The sequence below is a fragment of the Toxotes jaculatrix genome, chromosome 14 (assembly GCF_017976425.1).
Source record: "Toxotes jaculatrix isolate fToxJac2 chromosome 14, fToxJac2.pri, whole genome shotgun sequence".
NCBI lineage: Eukaryota > Metazoa > Chordata > Actinopteri > Toxotidae > Toxotes > Toxotes jaculatrix.
In genome coordinates this window covers 18,134,283-18,153,651 of record NC_054407.1, presented here as the reverse complement: position 1 = coordinate 18,153,651, position 19,369 = coordinate 18,134,283, and the positions used below count along the sequence as shown (strand labels likewise).

Below are 19,369 nucleotides of genomic sequence, written 5' to 3'. Positions count from 1 at the left end.
ATGGCACGGTTAAACAAGGGTTAAGGTTCATTATTCTTCTCGCTTCTTATATTATAGTGGAACTGAAAGCATTTAGTAAGACGCTGCCCTTAACAGCCCATCTCACGTGATGTTTATTGACGGATATTACAGAAAGGATTACATATCACTGAGAGGAACCCTCATTGAAGGGTGACAAGTCTTTAGTAGTCTTTCTGACGCCTGGGGCCTTTTTCTACACCATTAAAGCCCTTTATGGGGCCAGAACCCCATTTTGGGAACTTCTGATTAATGGCACCAAAAATGAAAGTAGGCAGAAATCAGATGCCACCATTATTTTCTAATGGGCCATCATTAATCCTTCAACCGCCGATTGCAGATGAGTTTATTTAACTTTAATTCAGGCCTGTCTTTCAGTGAATGAACTGTTTATGGGAGATTATGTAAAGACAAAGGGAAACCTCTCTAAAGCAGGTGCAGTTTTATTACAACAAAGAGTGCCTTTGAAGAGAAAACAGACTTATGTTTAACTTGTTCATTAGATACATAGCCTCAGACCAAATGCTGCGGGGCAGTTTGTGTATGGTTTCCTTCTATTGTACCTGAAATACAGCATTCCCCCAAGCCACTTCCAACACATTTTTTTTAAAACTGTAAAGTAGGATGCTCATATGACTAGTTCCACAGAAAGACCTCCAAAGGTATGCCAGTAATGTATGTAGTCCTATGCACACTGTTTTGTAGGCTGTGTGAGACACATTGAATGAACCAGTTTCAACTGTCACGTGCTTTCTCACACACACTACTCTACAAGTCATCAGTGTTTACCTGCTCCACCTCTCCTACAAATTATTGTAGTGACTGACACTTGCAGCTTGCAGACAATACATCAGAGGTACATATGTGTGACATATATATGTGACATATCCACTGACACATTTTTCCAATGTCTCACAACACAAAGCAAATAGTTGGTAAGTTCATGGCATCCATTTAATCCTTTATTTTATTATTATTATTTTTTTTTTTTTTTACCATACATAAACCTCAGGATGACATGGTTTGAGGGGTCAAAGGTTACCCAAATGCTATACTGTGATAGTATAAGAAAACAGTGCTTTGCCTCTGTCGGCCTTGATGCTGTTTTTAAAACAAAGAGTAATGACAGGTCAACCATCACCCATGCATTACATTAACTGCTGATAGTGGCCAGAAGTGACAGAAGACATGTTGAGCAACTACAAGCACACAATTATCCTCTCTATCTCTTTATCACATTCATTGTTTGCTTCTTTGACAAGCAATGCCCAAAGCTCTTTAGCCCAGCACATGAAAGACGCAGGAGAAAGCAGCTGTATTCATCATTTATTTAAACTGCTGCGGTGCACCGGCATGTGCCGGGGTAAAATGCTTTGGAGATAGCCCAATCGTTAATCTTTTCTTCTTTATTTCATCACTCTGGATCATCCTTTAGTCTTTCTTCTCCTCCTTGTGCTCCTCCTCTTCTGGGTTGTAGACACTGACGGTGAACTCGCCAGCTTCCGTGCCGTACTTGTTCTTGACCAGGAGGGCGTATTTGCCAGAGTCTGCCGTGGTGACGGTGGCAATTGTGATGCTGGCAAACTTCCCATGCTCGAACTTGAGTTTGTAGTGGTCGTCAGGTAACAGCTCCTTTTCGTTCTTTGTCCAGGACACCTCAGGCACGGGATCACCCCAGACATTGCCAGTCAGGTTCAGGGACTAAAGAGAAGAAGAGGATTTGCTGGGGTTTGATATGTTTCATACAAAACTGAATTCCAAAACAAAAGATAAGAGATGCTCCAAGGAACGATGTGATGAAAAAGAAAGTGGAAGGTGAGACAAATATGAAATAAATTTACCTTGCCCTCTTGGATTGCAACTACATCTGGTAAGCCTCCAACAACACGAGCACGGTCTAAACAAGAAATACAAGAGTGAGCCAAGAAGCAATCAATCATCAATCATTTGTCTGCGTACAACACAATATTCACCTGACTCTCATTTTCAAACTTGTAAGTGAGCTATCCTTCATAGAACATACTACAACACTGTTTAACTCTACTCTGTGCATGGATGATGTTTTAAATAACTCTGGGCTGAGAATTTCCTTTTTTCAATTCCATATTTCAGTAGTGTGGACATTTCATCTCCAGAAAAGCCCATTTCCATGAAGGAGAACTTAATATTTTGAGTAATAGACTCATGTGTCTTAAATTCCACTGAGCCAAAGTTAAAAATTCTATTAAAAGTAAAGTAGCCTCTATGTCCAGAAAAATGTTACATCATTTCGTGGAGCGATGTCTCTTGGGAGAAACCAAAGAATAAATAATAACTTACTTCTCTCTGCAATTGCTGCCGCTCTACGGAAGGAAGGAGACAGACATTGTCAGAAGCATCTTAAAATGGTATCACAGGCAGATGACTTTAGACATTTTTTTCCTGAGCTATACAATGCCAGGAAATATATTTTGAGTGCTTCTGAAAGGGCTCGCAAAGTACACAGAGTCTATTTTAAGGCTATCATGACTGTTGACTATTTATTTGTGTAAACATCCTCTTCAGACAGAAATACAGAATTACACAACAGAAGGATCGAGTCAGATGAGTTTGTTTACTTACTTGAGCCTCTGGAATTCTTCAAATGCCTCTTCCCAGGCTGCACCAGGAAATAAAAAAATCACCTTCTTATTTCTTAGTTATGCAAGCGCAAAAATAGCCAAAGTTAATGGCACATAAATTTCTCACCTTTAACATCTTTCTCCTTTCAGCTTTAAAACGTTTTACTCACCCTTGCCAGTTAGGTCAAAGGCTCTCTTTACACCGTCCTTGCCATCAAAGATGTCCATGGTGTATTTCCCCTTGTCCTTCTCAGTGGGCTCATTGATCTTGAGCCAAAGCTGCTCTCCTGTGACTCCACAGCTAACTCTCTCTGAGGTCGCGAGCTTAGCATCTCTGATGTGGAAATAAGGAACACAGAGATCATGCAAGTCTTTTTACTAACTGAAAGTATACAGTGATGTGATCAAGTACACAGATTCTGTCGCCATCTGTGGATTGTTTTCATATAATTCATCAATTATAGTCGATATAGTCCAATTTAAACATTTTCGTAGTGTACAATTCTACTCATTTGAAACAACTCTGTTATCATCTGCATTAAACTACAGAGTTTAAAATGGTTGTGCTCATATTCTTTTGTGCTAGAGTTTCATGAAATCAAAGGACGATGTAGAATACAGTAAAGGAATAAGGTCATTTGCATACTTGTGGAGCCAACCGACACGCAGGTCCTCGTTGTAATATGTAACCATGGAGTAGAGGACAATGCCGTGTTCAGTACTGAGGACTTTAATTTCACTAGAGGAGTTGGCTGGGAGGAAAAGAACAAAAAGGATTAATTTACAGCCCATGCAAACCACATAGCGTAATGGTAATGATAGTAAAGTATAAACTTTCTCTATTTCTACTGTTATGTTCTGCTGTTAAACGTTCATACTGAGATGAAAAATGAAAATGTTGTACATTCTGCTTCTTTCTGTGGTTTTCTGTAGTCTCTGATCTATGTGTGGTGCTTCATTATTGCTTGGTAAGTGTGAAGTTTAGTGACTCACCAATAACCCTGAAGAGCTCATTCATTACAGCTTGGTATCCTGGGGAAAAAAAAGACAAGAACAGCAATTAATATCATATTCACTGATGATCCTTTCTTTTTTTGCAAGACTACCAGCACTGATTCCCACTTTTTCATCAAGGTAAAGTGTAATTCTCCACTTTACCTTGATCTGTCAGACTGAAGATACTATTATCTTTGCCTCTGTCATCCCTCAGGAAGACCTCGTAAATGCCTGCATCCTTCTTGGAGATCTAGAGTTTGAAGTAAAAGCAATTTTAGTATCCTTGAAATAACAATGAACACCCTTCTACCTCAAACAGAGGAGAATAAAGTATAATTCCTTGGACAGATAATAGACAGTAGAACAGCCAGACAGAGACCAACTAAACCGAAAAGGCAAGCTTTTCTCCCGCCCAGGATGCTGCAGGCGTTAAAAGGAAAACATGAAAAGGGTAAGACAAGGAGGACACATGGAGAAATTATCGGCGTCAACTTATGGCAGCAAAGATTATGTCCAGACTTTGGGTCTTGGTGGCGGAGGAACGTCATCTGCAGGTGGCTTTTTTCCTTCTTTCTCTTTCTGTTTCTCTTGCTTAATAACCCACTGTGAATTAGACAGATAAGCCAGTTAATGCAAGGGCGAATGACAGGAGTGGCTGAACAGGCCGCCTCTCCCGAGCTCATGCAGTAACACCAGCCCTCTCTTTATGAGTAGTGTCTGTACAGTTTCAATGAAATGGTACCTTGAAACATCAGTATAACTTCACTGGCATTGACTGAAAGACCAGATTTATATCCCCCAAAAAGGATAATGCTCCAGCTTTTAATGTTTGAGTAAGTTGGCCAGAGGAGTTAAATTGAACACAGTTAGAAATGAAATGAAGTGAAATGAATTAAACACACAGATGAACCATACAGTGCATTTATAATATATGGTCATAAATGTTGAAAAGTACCACCTCTACGCCTATAGTTTCAAAATATACAATGGCAAAGTTCAAATTAAAAGTAAAAGCCTTAAAAATAGAGAGTCAGTAGTACCCAGTACGTCTATTTTGATTCTTAAGGACGACGTGCTGATGTGCCGACTCTAGCAGCACTCCAGCAAGACTCAGGAATGTGAATATTTTTAAAAGCGTTTCATCATTTATGATTCTGTGTGTCAGAGAGGGATGGTTGGCAGCGTAGCATCTAGTCTACATCTAAGATGGAGGCATAGCTGCATCAGAGGCATCGCTTCTAGCGCTTTACTCATAAGCTCCTCACACTCCTCACAAAGTATGGCTCCTGTCTAATGGGCTGACCTTTCCAATATTAAAGGTCAGCTCGCCGTCCTTTCTCTCAATTTTTGAAGCATCCTCGTCATCCTCTGCAATCTCAATGCTGTCTTTAGACCAGGTGATCTCAGTCTCTGGTCTGACATTTCCTATCTGTGGACCAAAAGAAGAGAGATGGGAATAAGTTGTCTCAACTAAACAGCAACCATTTGTGATGCTCCTATTTAAAAAAGATATTAATAGCAACAAAAATATTTACAGTTACTTTTTCTTACCTTGCATTTCAACAACACATCACATTCAGGAGTAACAGCGAAGTCAAGGTACTCAACAAAGTGAGGACCTGTGGATGATCGACGGAAAATGATTAGAGAAACACACTTATGTCATTACTGTTAAACTCAAGTGAGATCTCTTACCTTGTTTCCTGACCCATTCTGCTCTCGCAAATTCTGATTTCTTTTGAAGCTCCCTGAATTCTGGAAAACGGAAAAGAAAATATAAAGGTTAAATACTGGATTCTAAGTCCTCACAGTACATTTTTTTTCATAGCTGAAAAGAGCATCAGAAAATCAGCTACAACAAGAATAAAGAAGACACGATAGCAATGAAAAGGTTGTCTTCTGCTGCCCCTCAGTGGACATAGACTTTAACTGCAGTAAATGCAACACACCCAGCAGAGCACTAAAAATAATCTGCAGGCTGGAGTGTCTATTCTGTATTCACATTTAACATTAGTATTCTGACAGATCTGTACACACAACATCAATATGGAAGCAAAAACTGCATTTGAGGTCTTACCATCTCCAATGAGCACCAGACTGGTTGTACCCTTAGCCTTCCCATCCACCAGGTTAAAGGTGAACGTTCCCTCATCGGTGACCTCCAGAGAGTCCATGAACATTTCAATGATGCCGGCAGACTTGTCGAAGTTCATTGTGTATTTCTGGAAGAAGTAAAGCAAACAAAGTAAAGAAACACCAATCCATCAATAGTAAGGATCAGAGTTTGAAAGATGATCCAAATATGGGTCAACATGATGAAAAGAAACTAATTATTTTAGAGCACGTTTCCTACCTTTCCCTGAGTGATGATGACGTCGTTAAAGACATACTCCACTTGGCAGTCAGAAGTGCATTTCTCCACCTGAGTCCAGAATCGCACGCGACCCTTTTCGAGCAACTCCATGGCCATTTCACTCTTGAAGGGAATAACTGGAGAGCGCCACATTTTTCAAAGCTCTTGTAAAACCAACTACTTTTACTATATAACAACGTCTGTGGCTTGACAACTACAATATCCTTGATTAAAAAAAATATAGTTGTAGACTGCATTTGTTGAGTAAAGTGGTAATTCTCAAACCATATTTAGAACAATATATACATATAACAATTTAAAGTAGAAATTCTTTCTTTGTAAATGAAAAAAGTGGTGTTAGTAACATCAGCGCTGTAATGGGATATTCACCAGGGAACTTGTGGTCGTGGCTGATGTCCAGAAGACGCTTGAGACCTGTCAACAACAGCAACAGCAGCAAAAAGGTCAATTTTGTGACCTTTGCAAAATCCTTTAGAACCACTGCTCCTGCTGCTTTCTTTCTTATTTGGCAGCACTTTAGAAAAGTTTATCATCAATTCTGTCAAGAAGGCTACGTATCACATACAGTCTTAAATGTTACAGCACCTCTGACAGATAAACAGCACTGAATAATCTGAGACAAACACACGTATGTCCCAGGGCATAAGAGAGGTCAATTTGATGCAGCTGTTGAAACAGGATAACAGACAGGACTTATGTCACCCAAACAAATCACAACAAGTGAATCGAGTTTCAGGCGCCCAGGAGCAGAGATGCCAAGACTGTCGGCTGACTCACCCTCCTCGGTGAGTGTGTAGCTGGAGGAGATGCCGTCAGTGTTGGTGACCATACAGGAGAAGGTGCCCAGATCCTCGAGGGAGGGACTGTTGAAGATAGCTCTGGACCTGGAGATAAGGACACATGCAGAAAATAGGACGTGAAGAGAGAGGAATCAGAAGTGAAGAATAATTTTTCTCCCGGGGATTTGCATGACTTTCTCATTTTAATTTTAATTTTGTTAATTTTTTATTTACTGTGCCTTATTGTATTTACTGCATGCCTTTTTATCTTAAGTTTCTGGATACTATCTATAGCGATGAATTCTGTGAATTTCCCCTGGGGGGTGAATAAAGTATCTATCTATCTATCTATCTATCTATCTATCTATCTATCTATCTATCTATCTATCTATCTATCTATCTATGAAAAACTGAGCCCACATATGATACTTACTTGCCCCCTTCATTGACAATAGTCAGGCGTGAGGTGTCTGTTATGGCCTGGTAATTCTTGGACCAAACAAACTCGGAGCCTTCATTCATCTCAGAGCATTCGAAGATCATAGAGATGACACCATTATCATCAACGTCCACATAAATCTCTTTGGTGCCTGAAAGAAGAGTAAATGGTTACTGTGCCTGTGCATCACTGGCAGATAACAGTTTTCAGTTCTTAAACTCGAGATTTCAGTCAATTACAAAAGCAAATAATAAAATATAAGATACCGCAGTCTGTTTACAGCTATATAAAAAGTGAAGTCATGTATCAGTGATGAAAAAAAGCCACTTTCCCTACTTTTCCAGACTTTCCAGACCTGCGTAGGAACACTATGCGACTGAATGTGTGAGTTACATAACATTCACACTCACCAGGGCGAGTCTGGGCCAGGATTGGACCTAAGACTGCGGAGGGCTTTCCAACTCCAGCAAGATTCTGAGCACGTACACGGAAGACGTAGGATGTACCAGCCTTCAGCCCAGTCACCTGAATGGGTACACAAGGAGTCAGAGGGAGAGACAACACTTTATTCAATATTTCCTGTGCATATTTCACATGAAGAATGCATGCAAGAAGGACACGTTCAACCCACAGTTTACAATATAGTGTATTCATCTTCCTCACCTTCATGTATTTCATCTTGTTGGCCTTCTCATGGACAGCCTTCCAGCCCTCCTCTCCGGCAGAGGCCTCCTTGACATCCAAATAGTATCCATTGACAGGAGTGCGGCCATCAAATGCAGGTGGCTCCCACAGGACCACAACAGAGGTGTCACGAACCTCCAGCACGTGAAGACCAACAGGAGCACCTTTGAGGTAAGGAAGTTTAATAAGTGCTTCACTGGGCTTCTGAGGAACTGTAGCATACTTTAAATAATGTCAGGATCAGTTTTGGATTGCCCTATACCTGGCACAGTGATGGTCCATTCCTTGCACTCCAGAGATGCACTGGGCACAGAGGCTTTGCTCACACCTGCCATGTTCATTGCACGCACCTGGAACTGGTAGAAGATGTTCTCCTTCAGGTTCTCAGCCTAAAGAAAGGCAAAAGCAGACAATGAGAAATGATTTAAAAAGCTCAATTATAATAATTAACAAGTATATAAACAAATCTTACATTCTTCTTACATTAAGATCAAAGTGACATTGTGATTGGTAATAATTCCTCCATTAATAGAAAAGCCTAAAAACAATTTCGTCATAAATTTGGTAAATTGGTGCTTGTGAGAGAACTCACTTTATAGGTGGTTGTAGTCAGTGCCTGGTGGTTCATTTCATGCCATTTCCCAAAAACGTTTCCCTTCACAGTCCTGTAGTCCACAAAGTATCCCCTGATATCAGCACCTCCATTGTCAGCAGGCTCGGTCCAGCCCAGCACCATGTAATCCTTGAGAGCCTCCAGCAAGGTCACACCAGTGGGCTGACGGGGGATGGCTACAAATAGGGCAGACAAGCTGGTCAGCTCTTATTGTGAGAGAAGTGTGGAAAAGGAGCACGTCAGATGTTCAGACCCTATTTTGTTTAACATTTTTTTTAACTTTAATAATACAGATGGCCTGGCATTATCCAAATATTGCACTAGTCTGGTCATTAGTGTTAAGACATCACACCAGTTTCAAGTGAACATGCTACATGCTTTGCGCACACAAGCAACACACTTTTTTTTTTTTTATGGTCACTGTAATGAATAATGTACTTACACTCAAGGCCAGAAGCAGGGTAACTCTGATGCTAAGAAAGTCTCCGAAGCCAGACGAGACTCTCATTAGGTTCATGCTCTTTAAGAACATAATGTTTTAGCCTTCACCTTGGCCATGCACCAAGAGGCACCCCTGAAGAGTTATCAAATAGCAAAACAGAACTCGAGCAAAAATCAAATTTATACAGAAATCAATACCTAAACAAAGGAAAAGATTGGTAGAACTTGATCTAATTTGTTATTTAACAATGACGCTAATAAATGAACAAATGGAAATTGGCAAAATGATAAAATCCACTGTTAGTGATGAGTATGTCAGGCAGGCACATGCAAAATATACCCACGAGCATATGCCATATAAACATATGCCACTCATATGCATGAAATTCAAAATATGCAAGAATTTAGCAGCAAAAGAGGATAAATAATAAAATAACTGGGAATAACAATAATGATTTATTTGTGGTTAGGAAAAGGAGTGAAGAAAGTTAAAAGGTTCATGAACAAAGAAGAGTCAAGAGGATCTCATGGCTCAGCAGCAAAGAGCTGAAGGCTGCAGGTCATGTGTGTGTGTATGTGAATTTAAAAGAGCTCTTTCTGAAAATAAATAAATAAATATGAGCATATGAGCGTGCACTCTCAATGATGATTCCCCGGATAAATAAATGTTTAAAAATAACTGGGAGGGTGGAGCGGAGCGAGAGGATGGCTTGAATGCTATAGGCAAAGTGAATAATGTAGATGAATTATGATGAGGACACTCACAGATGGCAGCCTGCACAACCACGGCATCAGAAATGGGGGAGCTCTGGCTGTATCCAGCAGCATTGACTGCCTTCACGCTGAACACGTAGTTTACTCCGGTGGTCAGGCCATGGCACACAAACCTAAACACAGTAAAAGGGAAATATACTCAGTTTGATTTTATTAACAGTAACTGTTACTTTGTTATTTAGCAAAAGCGACGCAGTCTTGCTTAAAACTGACATTTATTTTTGTGACCTGTGTTCCATCTTACCAATCACCCAATTTGAACACGATTATCATAAAATCATAATTTTCTGACAAGCTTGAGTAAATTGTGAGAGAATACTTCAACTTGTGTCTTTAAAACTGCCAACCTGGTCTGCTTGACAGGTTTGTTGTTGCAAGGCATCCAGACATCAGTGCCCACCACGCTACATTCAATATAGTAGCCAACCAGGTGTCTGACCTCCTTTGAGGCCCCCCATGAAACCACCACTGACGTGCTGGTGTTCCTGGTGGCCACTGGACTGCCCGGAGCAGACGGCAGGTCTGTTAAGAACACGAGTTGTAAGAAAAATAAGAAAGAAAAGACATGAGATTAGACAGAATACACTTTAATGTAGAACGTTTTGGCAGTTAAACTAGCAAAGAAAGAATAAAGGACCTAACCGATGATATTATGATATTGACTTTAGGTCATATAGTCTAGCTCAGTGCAGGAATGCCCTGATAAACTGTGAAACTTTTATATAATGTAAATACAAGCCTTGCTCACTCACCCAGTTTATCTCCAACAGTGATCTCTCCTGTGGATTCAGAGGGCTCGCCCACGCCAGCGGAGTTGCAGCAGCGCACACGGAAGCTGTAGGATTTACCCTCTGCCAGGTCAAACAGGGCAAAGCGGGGAGACTTGACTGGCATACCAGTGTTCACCCTCTGCCAGGTGTCCGTCCCTGAAATACACTGAGGTTGACAGAGAGCCAGTGACATTTATCAGACAGAACGTAACATGACAGAAGTGAGTGAAATCTGGCAATTGGAATTTAAAACATATTGTATATAAAGGTAAGGTATGATGGTTGTCAAACAACCAAAACTTAGCTTTATACCTATTTAGAGAACTTTTTTTTAAAACTAATGTATTTCTGTTTCAATTTCTCCTCACCTTCTCAATGTAATACATGACTCCTTCATGACCTCTCTGAACTGGGGGCTTCCAGGCGAGCACCACATAGCTCTTGGTTGCCTCGGTAACCACAACATCAGAGGGTTCTCCAGGGACAACGCCCACTGAAAAGGCAAGAGGACCCTCATGTTACTTGGACGAAGTCACTTACTTAAGTAACCACGTGACTTCAACACTAAGTCATTACTGGCCACCTTTGGGCTGGATATCATCTCAAAACGTCAATACTGATCCCAATCAAAGAATATAATTATGTTTTTCTACAAAAGCCCTTTTGCTCCATTTAAGATGATATATATAAATATGTCAGACTTCTCCACTAAACGGTGTTTAATGTTTTCTCAACACACGCTGCTATTCAATGACTTTGCCTGAGGAGAATACAGTCTAAAACATTATTAAATATCATGCCACTATTAACTGCTGACCCATGTGGAAATTAATAAGATGACTCTTTCATGTATTTCTCTCATTCTATCACTGAAATACCAGAGTCTGATGTTGCCATACCAGTGGGATCCTCTTCTGTAAACTTGATCATCCCAGTCCAAGGAGCTGATGGGCCAGCTGCAAAAGAAATCAAAGAAATAAATTAAAAACGCAATTGCTGGCCTTGTTGCAGCATGGCAGCACCGCTCTGGCATGTCTCTTACCTCTAAGGCGAGCTCTGTCAGATGGATCCATGGCAACCACAGCTTCGGAGACACGGGACGGACGGCTGACACCTGCCTTGTTCAAGGCCCGCACCCTAAAGATGTAAGAGCGGCCCTCCACCAGCCCTGTGACAGGGAAGCGGGCGTACTTCACTGGGGTATCATTACACTGAGCCCAGTGATGAGTACCCACCTCACACCTGCCAACACAAAACACATTCAGGTAATGTGTAATTTGTGAACACCACTTGACTTTAGGAACCATCTGTCTCATTAAGGCTTTATTAAAATGTACAGAGGTTTTTGCAGATGTTAACAGCTCATATTCATTCATATTACATGCCCACACAGTAACTGAATGACTGATGGCACTAGGCATGTAGAGATGCATGTCTTATGTTGGCCTTAGGTGCCAGTTTGACGGAAATCTAGGAGGAATCTGAATCTCTATTTTATGTTAAAACATGAACAAAATATCATAAAACCATGGCGGAGTGAGCAACCTGTCGATGTAGTATCCAAGGATGGGGCTGCTGCCCTCCACCGCTGGCTGCTTCCAGGTCACCACCACATAGTCCTTGTTGGCATCATGACAGCGCACATCCAGGGGGGCCACAGGAACCCCCTCCACCTCCACGTCGGCATCTGGCATGACAAGATGCGCGCGTGCACACACACACACGCACACACTAGTGAGTAGTGCTGTTTCTAAATCAGGCCGATCTCCATTACATACTCAGTTTCCATTTTCTGACCTACTTACGCCTTTACAGTACAGTATGTGTGGAGGCACTGTAGCTTCCTATGATACATTAATATACATCTTGGAAACATAAAAGGGGACTTTGAAGATTCTCTCTTATGCATAAACCTGCTGATTTTTAGAGAAAGTGCAGCACACTCTGTGGTGACTTTTCTGACATGCAGACAGATATAGAACCAACATTCCTCAGTGGAAACCAAACACCTCAGACAGAGTGTTGTGTCACTTAAAGACGCAGCACAATTGAACGGTTTTCTACCAGATCTGTATGTTTGGTATTCTGTAATATGTTACTTCACTTTGCACATGACACTATTGATCAAAACTGTACAATGCAGCTTCCTTGATGAATTCAATTTTCAATGTAACACAACTTTTTCTGTAACTAAAAGGCTAAATTTCAAGAGTCTCTCTTTTTTTGCAGTTAAATCACCAGCTGCAGTTCATATCCACTGGATACTTTACCTCTGACAAACACATAAGCAGAGTACGTGTCAAAACCAGATTTGGTGTTGACGCGCAGGGTGTACATGCCCTCATCTTCCTTATTGAGGTGGACAAGAGTGAGTGTGGCACGTTCCCCAGACCAGTGGGTGTGCACCCATTTAGAGGGCTTCAAGGGCACAGCTGATGGGAGAAATCAAAACAAAAGAGGTGTCATTGGCTACACATGGTGGATTAATACTTATTATGGTAAATACAGTATTTATGAAGGAACACGAGGCACTATTTCCATTTCATTCATTTACTTACAGTTTCTGTACCACACAATTTCAGGCTGGTATTTCTTCACAGTCGGATAAATGATGACAGTGCAGCCCAGACTCAATGTCTCGCCCTCGCGACCAAAGGCCACTTCAAATTTGTCAATGATGGTGGTCTGAAAGGTAACACCATGCTCAGGGCAGAAACCATCTGCAGAGATATACGAAAAAATACAGAATTAAAAACACTACTATTAAAAGCAATTACAACCTTATGAATCCAGGACAGCAAAATCACTGCCCAACTTCAGCTGCAGGGAAAAACCCAACTTTTCAGACTACATCTCAATTACCCTGTGTACGTGGGGTGTAAAATGTGTAAAACTGAAAAACAACATAAATTTAAAACCGACTCACGTGGTTTAGGATCAAGTGGGCCTGATTCCTCTCCTTCCTGGAACCCTGTGGAAAAATATATCAGTCAGTAACCTTGTTGTAACAGTAACAATTGAGCTCAGGCTGCAAAAGTCATTGTTCATTTGAACACAAGTTTTAGGATTTTCCTTTAGTCAAACACGTTCTGCTGATTCCCTCCTGACCCCTGAAAAATACTCTACTAAACACAAATGGACCATGCTGTGTTTACAATGGTACTATTTTAAACCTCTACTTTAAACTGCGATCTCTAAATGAAGGAACAGGAGCTGCTATAGAGACGGAGGCGACAATTATCTGCCACAAAAATAGTTACTTACTTTTGACAACAATTGTAGCCACAGAAGAAGTTTCTCCTTTCACGTTGAGGGCAGAAATGCGATACTGAGCAGTGTCCAGGAAATCACAGCTGAAAATAAAATATGCACACATGATGAATTACTGGCATCTCAACAGCATTTAACTCTCTGTAGAATGTTTTCAACTTAGAACATTCAGTTTGGGGTGGTGTGCATTTTTAGGCACACGCCATTAATTCTGAGGCCATGCAGTGTGAGCTAAATGATTACCTACTTCTTGATCTCCAGAGAGTGCATGTTGTAACTGCTTTCGGCTGTGTACTTCTCGGGGTGGGCCTTGGCATCAATGAGCACATTGTTTTTGTACCTTGAAGACAGCAGAAAGACAGCTGGTTTATTTTTACCGTTGTCCTCAGAGTCTGTAATTGCAGAAAAGTGTGTGTGTGTGTGTGTTCATGTTGTGACTGAGGAAAATAGACTTGGCTGATGACGAGGGCTTTGGATGGAAACTATGATACACACACGACTGATCGCTCTCATCAGCATCTTTTTTTCTTGTGACTCAGAGAAGGTGTAGACCAGTGAACTTGGAACATATCTTACCAAGCAATCCTGGGTTTGGGCCACCCGGCCACAGTGCAGTGCAGCTTGACAGTCTTGCCCTCCCAGACAGTCTGTCCACGGGGCTTGACGATAAACTCGGGAGGGTGTGTCAGGCTGTCTGGGTTCATTTTCTTACGGAACTCTGCCCACTCGTCCATCTATGTAGCATGAGAGTGAAGCCAGACTCTGATATTTAGTGCAGAAGCAGGTGTAGGCTTTGTATGAGAGATCAGATTATTTGTCATTCTCATTGTAAATCAATCAAACAAACAAAAGAATGGAAAGGATTTACCGTCTTGTCCAGTTCAAGGCGTTCGGCAGATTCCCTGACATGCTTTGATCTGGTTTTCTTCTCCACTTTCACGTCCAGAGCCTCCCTGGCCTCCCTAACAAACAGGTTCCTCATGGCCACATAGTTAATCCCCTCCTCCGTAACATCCTCCTGGGCCTCCATCAGTCCCCGAACAACATCATGACTACAACAAAACAAACCAATGGTGTGAGAACAGCTTAAAAAAGGAAAATATCTTACAAACATGGTTTATGTTGTTTCATTATCACAGATTATTCTCTGTTACGTGCATGTCTGGCACCTTCTTCACTCACTTGGCTCTAAATACTGGAATAACATATCCGATAACTTCTTTGTCCGTGTCCATCGCCAGGTAGGTGCGTTTGGCTCTCTTGGGTAGTGGGCTCAGTTTAACCACCTCCTGCCCTTTCTCTGTCTTCACAGAGGTCTTCAGGCTTAGAGGTAACAGACAACAATCACATCATGTATAAATATAAATTCAGACATCAGTAATTTCAATTACAGTTTATGGTATGCTCTATTTTACTTACACATTCAATCCAATATTCAAATCCAACAGTCAATAGATCCTCCTAAGAAGTTTTGTACAGTCATGTTCAAGATCTTTATTTGATAGATGTATTTCTGTCCACCTTCTAGGACCCTGACCCATATTACACTCTGACTCATTTGTCTATCAGCCCCTCAGGCCTCCCTATTGTCAGCTTGGTTTATAAATGGAGCCGGAACTGGTGGATATGCAGCAGGGTGGAAAGGTTCATTTTAAAGCCCTGCTTTCACTCATAATCTCTGTCAAGTCTGCCCTAGTCTATCCATTTGGCCTGGATGAGCAGTGGCATAGCATGGCTTTGATAAACTGTATTCCACAATGGCGAGGCAGGATCAAGTCAATGGAAGGGGGCTGAATACACAGCCGAGACAGATGGAGAGAGACTCACAAAAGATTTCTGCGGTGCCAAGAAGTTATTTCTTCTGCTGACTCACCAAATGTGTTGAAAGGAAGTCCTTGGTTCAGAAAGTCAAAGGTACAAAAAGTTTTAGAGCTGATAAAAGAATTTTATTCTTTACAGTCTGAGAAGCTACAGTCTGGGCCAATTTTAAGATGTGTATAGTAAAAGTACAAACTTTTTATGAGATCAATGACTGTCAGCAGAAACAAGGAGTGAGAGTAGATACAAATCTACCAGGATTGTGCTGATAGATTTGTACTGGCAAATCTACTTGACAGACAAACATGGATACTGATCCAAGATGATTAACTATTCAATGTCCATGGAAGCCAGTGCACAATCGTTTACAATTTCATGACTTCCACACAGTGTCTTTACAGTTGGCCTAGTGGCAGCGTCTCAAGTCCTGCCTACAGAAATAGCTTGGATGTCCATAAATATATCTGGCAGCCATTCACTACAGCTGAAATTCCTTCCTTGACCCCATTTAGAAAACTATCATGGCTCCAACATGTACGCTGAACCCTGCAGCTTGAAGGACAAAGAAACTCTGACCATATTACATGTTGACAAGTGTTAGTGACACCATGGGACATACATGAGGTGCTTGGCAGCCATTGATTTTGGACTTGTTTTGACAGACAGCATCCCTTTCAGACAAACCCTATGGTAAACTCTGAATATACTTTCATCAACCACACACACACACACACACGGAGGTGAAATTAAACAAAAGCCAGCATACAAATGAGGCGTGTTTTGACCAGTACACTGGTATTTAACACCTCTGCAACTTCCAGTGACATGTCCTGGGTTTTGCAAATGTTTATCCCTGCAGCAAACCTGTGGCATAAACTTAAGACTGACAGTGTAGTAATCTAGGTCTTATCTTGTATTATGCCTACAATTAATGATTGTAGACTTAATACAAGAAACACAAAGAAAGGAAGAAAGAACAAAAGAAAGAAAGAAATAAGAAACAGTAACTGTTTGGGATATTTGCTTGACAAAAAAATGACCTACGTGACTAACTGACCAATTGTGCAAACTGATCAATTTTAAGTGATTGTTTAAGCTTTAGCTTTTATTGTAATTGTTTTTGTACTGTTGTATACACTGGGCTTTTGTATACATTGCTGTACTTTAAAGGGTCCTACACAGGGGCTAGAGACACTAATTAACTTCCAAATGCATGAGCACAATTTTCTATTATTACAGGCCTAGGTACTAAAATGAGTTTTGTAAAAATGAATGGCCTGGAGAGTAACAAGTCCAAATGTTGGGACTGATGAGCACTCAGAAACCTGAAAGACTTGATTTTGACGACAAACCGCATATGAAGACCTGGGAACGGCCCAACACTGAGGCTTGATTTGAACCTGATCCATAAGACTTAAAAACAGACTGTTCTGCAACAACCTCAAGGAGAACAAGATGTGTTCTTTTAAAAATACAAAACCCTGAAGTCATAAAAGATTAACATCCGTGGGTAGATGACGACCAGCAGAGTGATAGCACCTGCTCTCCATGAAAACTCTTTGAAAGCTCTGTTTTCCTCTCTCCCTCTTGCTGCTGAACACACTTCACACCAGACCCAAAGTACAGTGCTGAATATTTGAAATAGGTCTGCTAGAATGCGCCCATCACTTCCTAGGTTATGGACGTGACAAGTTACATCGAGAGAGCCTCATTTTTATTTTACACTTTTCAAATATCAACCATCAGCGTCTGCGTCACTCCCATCCTCTTACCGACGGCTGGTGGTCTTGTAAGTCGAGAACGACTGCTTGCTAACAGATGACTTGGTGCTCAGGTAATAGCTGCTCTCATAGTGATGCTGCTGCTTCTCCTGTTGTTGAAGCTGCTGCCGTTGCTGCTGCCGCTGCTGCGTCACTTGTAATGATGCTGACATCCTGAGGGCCACTGCGCCAACTTATAATGTCAGACTGTCCTTTACTTTACCAGCTCTGTAAATCAATCTCATTGTTATTATTACAGATTGATTTCTGAATTGGGGGTTAGCTTAGGGCAGGTAGTGGTTGTTAGGCTATGGGAAAGGCAACAACAACAGTTTTTTAAAAAAGTTAACATGGTGTTAAGATTTTTATTTTGTGTAAGCAGTTGAAGTGTTAGCTCCGGTTAAAATCTAATTCTACTGTGTTGAAATGAAATAGCAGCAGGTAGTAAATAAATTGTAGCAGCATCAGTTTCTCAAAAATCTACATCTTTATGTAGGGTCATGTGGGAATGTCATAATTTATTTGCAGGTTTTGGTCGATTATAGTGAATTTATACCCAATAGGTACAAAAACTGCAGCACATGATTATGCTCTTTGTTAATTAAACTGCTGATTATATTGTTGATTACTAATCTGAGGAATAAAATGTCAGAAAATAGTGAGAAATGTCCATCACAATATCCTACAGCCACTGTTGACATATTCAAACTGCATGTTTTGCTCAAACAACAGTCCAAATCCAAAAGGTTTCAGTTTATTGTCACAGAAAACAGGCAGTTACTCATGTTTAAGAAGCTGGCATTAGTGAATTTTTGGCTGTTTCTCTTTTTTGATAACAAAAAAAAAAAAAAAGGCAAACAGTTGATAGATTATCAAAAATGCCTCAATTAATCAACTAATACTTTCACTCCGGTAGGTATTGCTCAAGTTACACAGCTTGAAAACATGAACAGCCTCCATTGTGCATAAGCTCTTCACCATGTAACTGAATATCAATAACGTCGGCAGTTTATCTGGATATATTTTCTGATGTTTCTGTCCTTGAGCAACACATACTGCAGTCAGTGTATGCCTCTTTACTTGCCAAGAGCCATGAACTGTAAAACTGGACTGTAAGCCATGAGGGCACAGAGAGAAGATCATAAACTGTTTTGAGATAATAGCAAATGTTTATTGAATAAATTAGCTCTTCTTCAATGAGGATGAAATTTCACTGCAGTGACACATGCAGTCTAATCTACAAGTACATGGCTAAAATGAACAAAGCCCCATTAGTATACAGGACAATAAAAATGCATGAATTAAAAACAGTATAGTATAAATAAAGAAATAAATAGAATAATAAATTGGTTGAAAGTAGGCCTCAGGCCTTATGATTAAGGATTTTAAAACGTGATCAAATGACAAACTTGAACAACTTGAACAATTCCTCAGTATTAGAGACGGCTGTATTAATATATATGTCTGTATTAATATATATTACTCACCACAGGTAAGAATCCAACAATCCACAACAGTTGAAAATAAGGGAAAGGGTGTGATATTCCAAAAGTAGCTAAAGCAAGTCAGGATCCAGGCAAAGCAGCAGGGTGAGGGCCAGTGGACAGGACAGCAGTCCACAGAGCAAAAATAATGCTGCCACTCGGCAGAATGCACAAGACACCGTCAGGACCTTTTAAGGCTGGGGCAGTTTTAAATTTAGACCATGAGACCATGAGAAGGGCCAGCAGGCGAGCTGAGGAGCCTCTCCGAGGCCTGGCCCTCCGCCGTGTACAGTACGTCAGGGGCAAATGTGGACATTTCTGGTGTAATCGGTGGTTTAGTGAATTAGTATAAGCAGATGGATGAAGACCCGAAGCACCTCAGTGGCTACTTCCGTGGGATGCAATCAATTTTTCAAAACAGCCATCGTTTAGACAACGGGTCAAAGCCACTAAAGCCCCCTTGTGCCTCGTCTGAGCAGCATAAGCAGTGTAACACAACTGTATATCAACTGTCATGGCAGGGCTACACCAAAAAATGTCACCCCAAAG

At 40.9% G+C, this 19,369-nt stretch overlaps 1 protein-coding gene across 3 annotated transcripts; it reads right to left on the bottom strand.

Moving 5' to 3' along the window:
* Window positions 1-445: 445 nt before the first annotated feature.
* Window positions 446-18,980, bottom strand: myom1a (myomesin 1a (skelemin)). Of its 3 annotated transcripts, XM_041054444.1 has the most exons (38): window positions 18,824-18,980; window positions 17,349-17,564; window positions 14,941-15,081; window positions 14,627-14,810; window positions 14,335-14,492; window positions 14,006-14,098; window positions 13,753-13,841; window positions 13,415-13,459; window positions 13,047-13,208; window positions 12,759-12,920; window positions 12,034-12,175; window positions 11,531-11,730; window positions 11,388-11,444; window positions 10,857-10,981; window positions 10,471-10,654; window positions 10,066-10,240; window positions 9,710-9,831; window positions 8,483-8,679; window positions 8,153-8,279; window positions 7,870-8,054; window positions 7,617-7,731; window positions 7,201-7,357; window positions 6,766-6,872; window positions 6,358-6,402; window positions 5,968-6,104; window positions 5,692-5,836; window positions 5,310-5,369; window positions 5,166-5,233; window positions 4,918-5,043; window positions 4,134-4,217; window positions 3,777-3,864; window positions 3,612-3,650; window positions 3,265-3,370; window positions 2,789-2,952; window positions 2,620-2,656; window positions 2,338-2,360; window positions 1,860-1,915; window positions 446-1,719 (listed from the first exon to the last, which is right to left on the bottom strand). In XM_041054444.1, the coding sequence occupies exons 2-38, from the start codon at window positions 17,507-17,509 to the stop codon at window positions 1,450-1,452; spliced, it is 4,536 nt and encodes a 1,511-aa protein (XP_040910378.1). In that variant the 5' UTR covers window positions 17,510-17,564; window positions 18,824-18,980; the 3' UTR covers window positions 446-1,449. The 3 variants fall into 3 exon arrangements, with proteins under 3 accessions (XP_040910378.1, XP_040910379.1, XP_040910380.1); XM_041054445.1 differs by lacking the exon at window positions 4,134-4,217; XM_041054446.1 differs by lacking the exon at window positions 17,349-17,564.
* Window positions 18,981-19,369: the final 389 nt, after the last annotated feature.

Coding starts and splice junctions, on each gene's coding strand:
- myom1a (XM_041054444.1), bottom strand. CDS start 17,509: ATGTCAGCATCATTACAAGTGACGCAGCAGCGGCAGCAGCAACGGCAG. Junction 4,218..4,917: donor TGACCTTTAATATTGGAAAG/GTCAGCCCATTA, acceptor TCTAATTCACAG/TGGGTTATTAAGCAAGAGAA. Junction 3,865..4,133: donor CTCCGCCACCAAGACCCAAA/GTCTGGACATAA, acceptor TTCAAACTCTAG/ATCTCCAAGAAGGATGCAGG.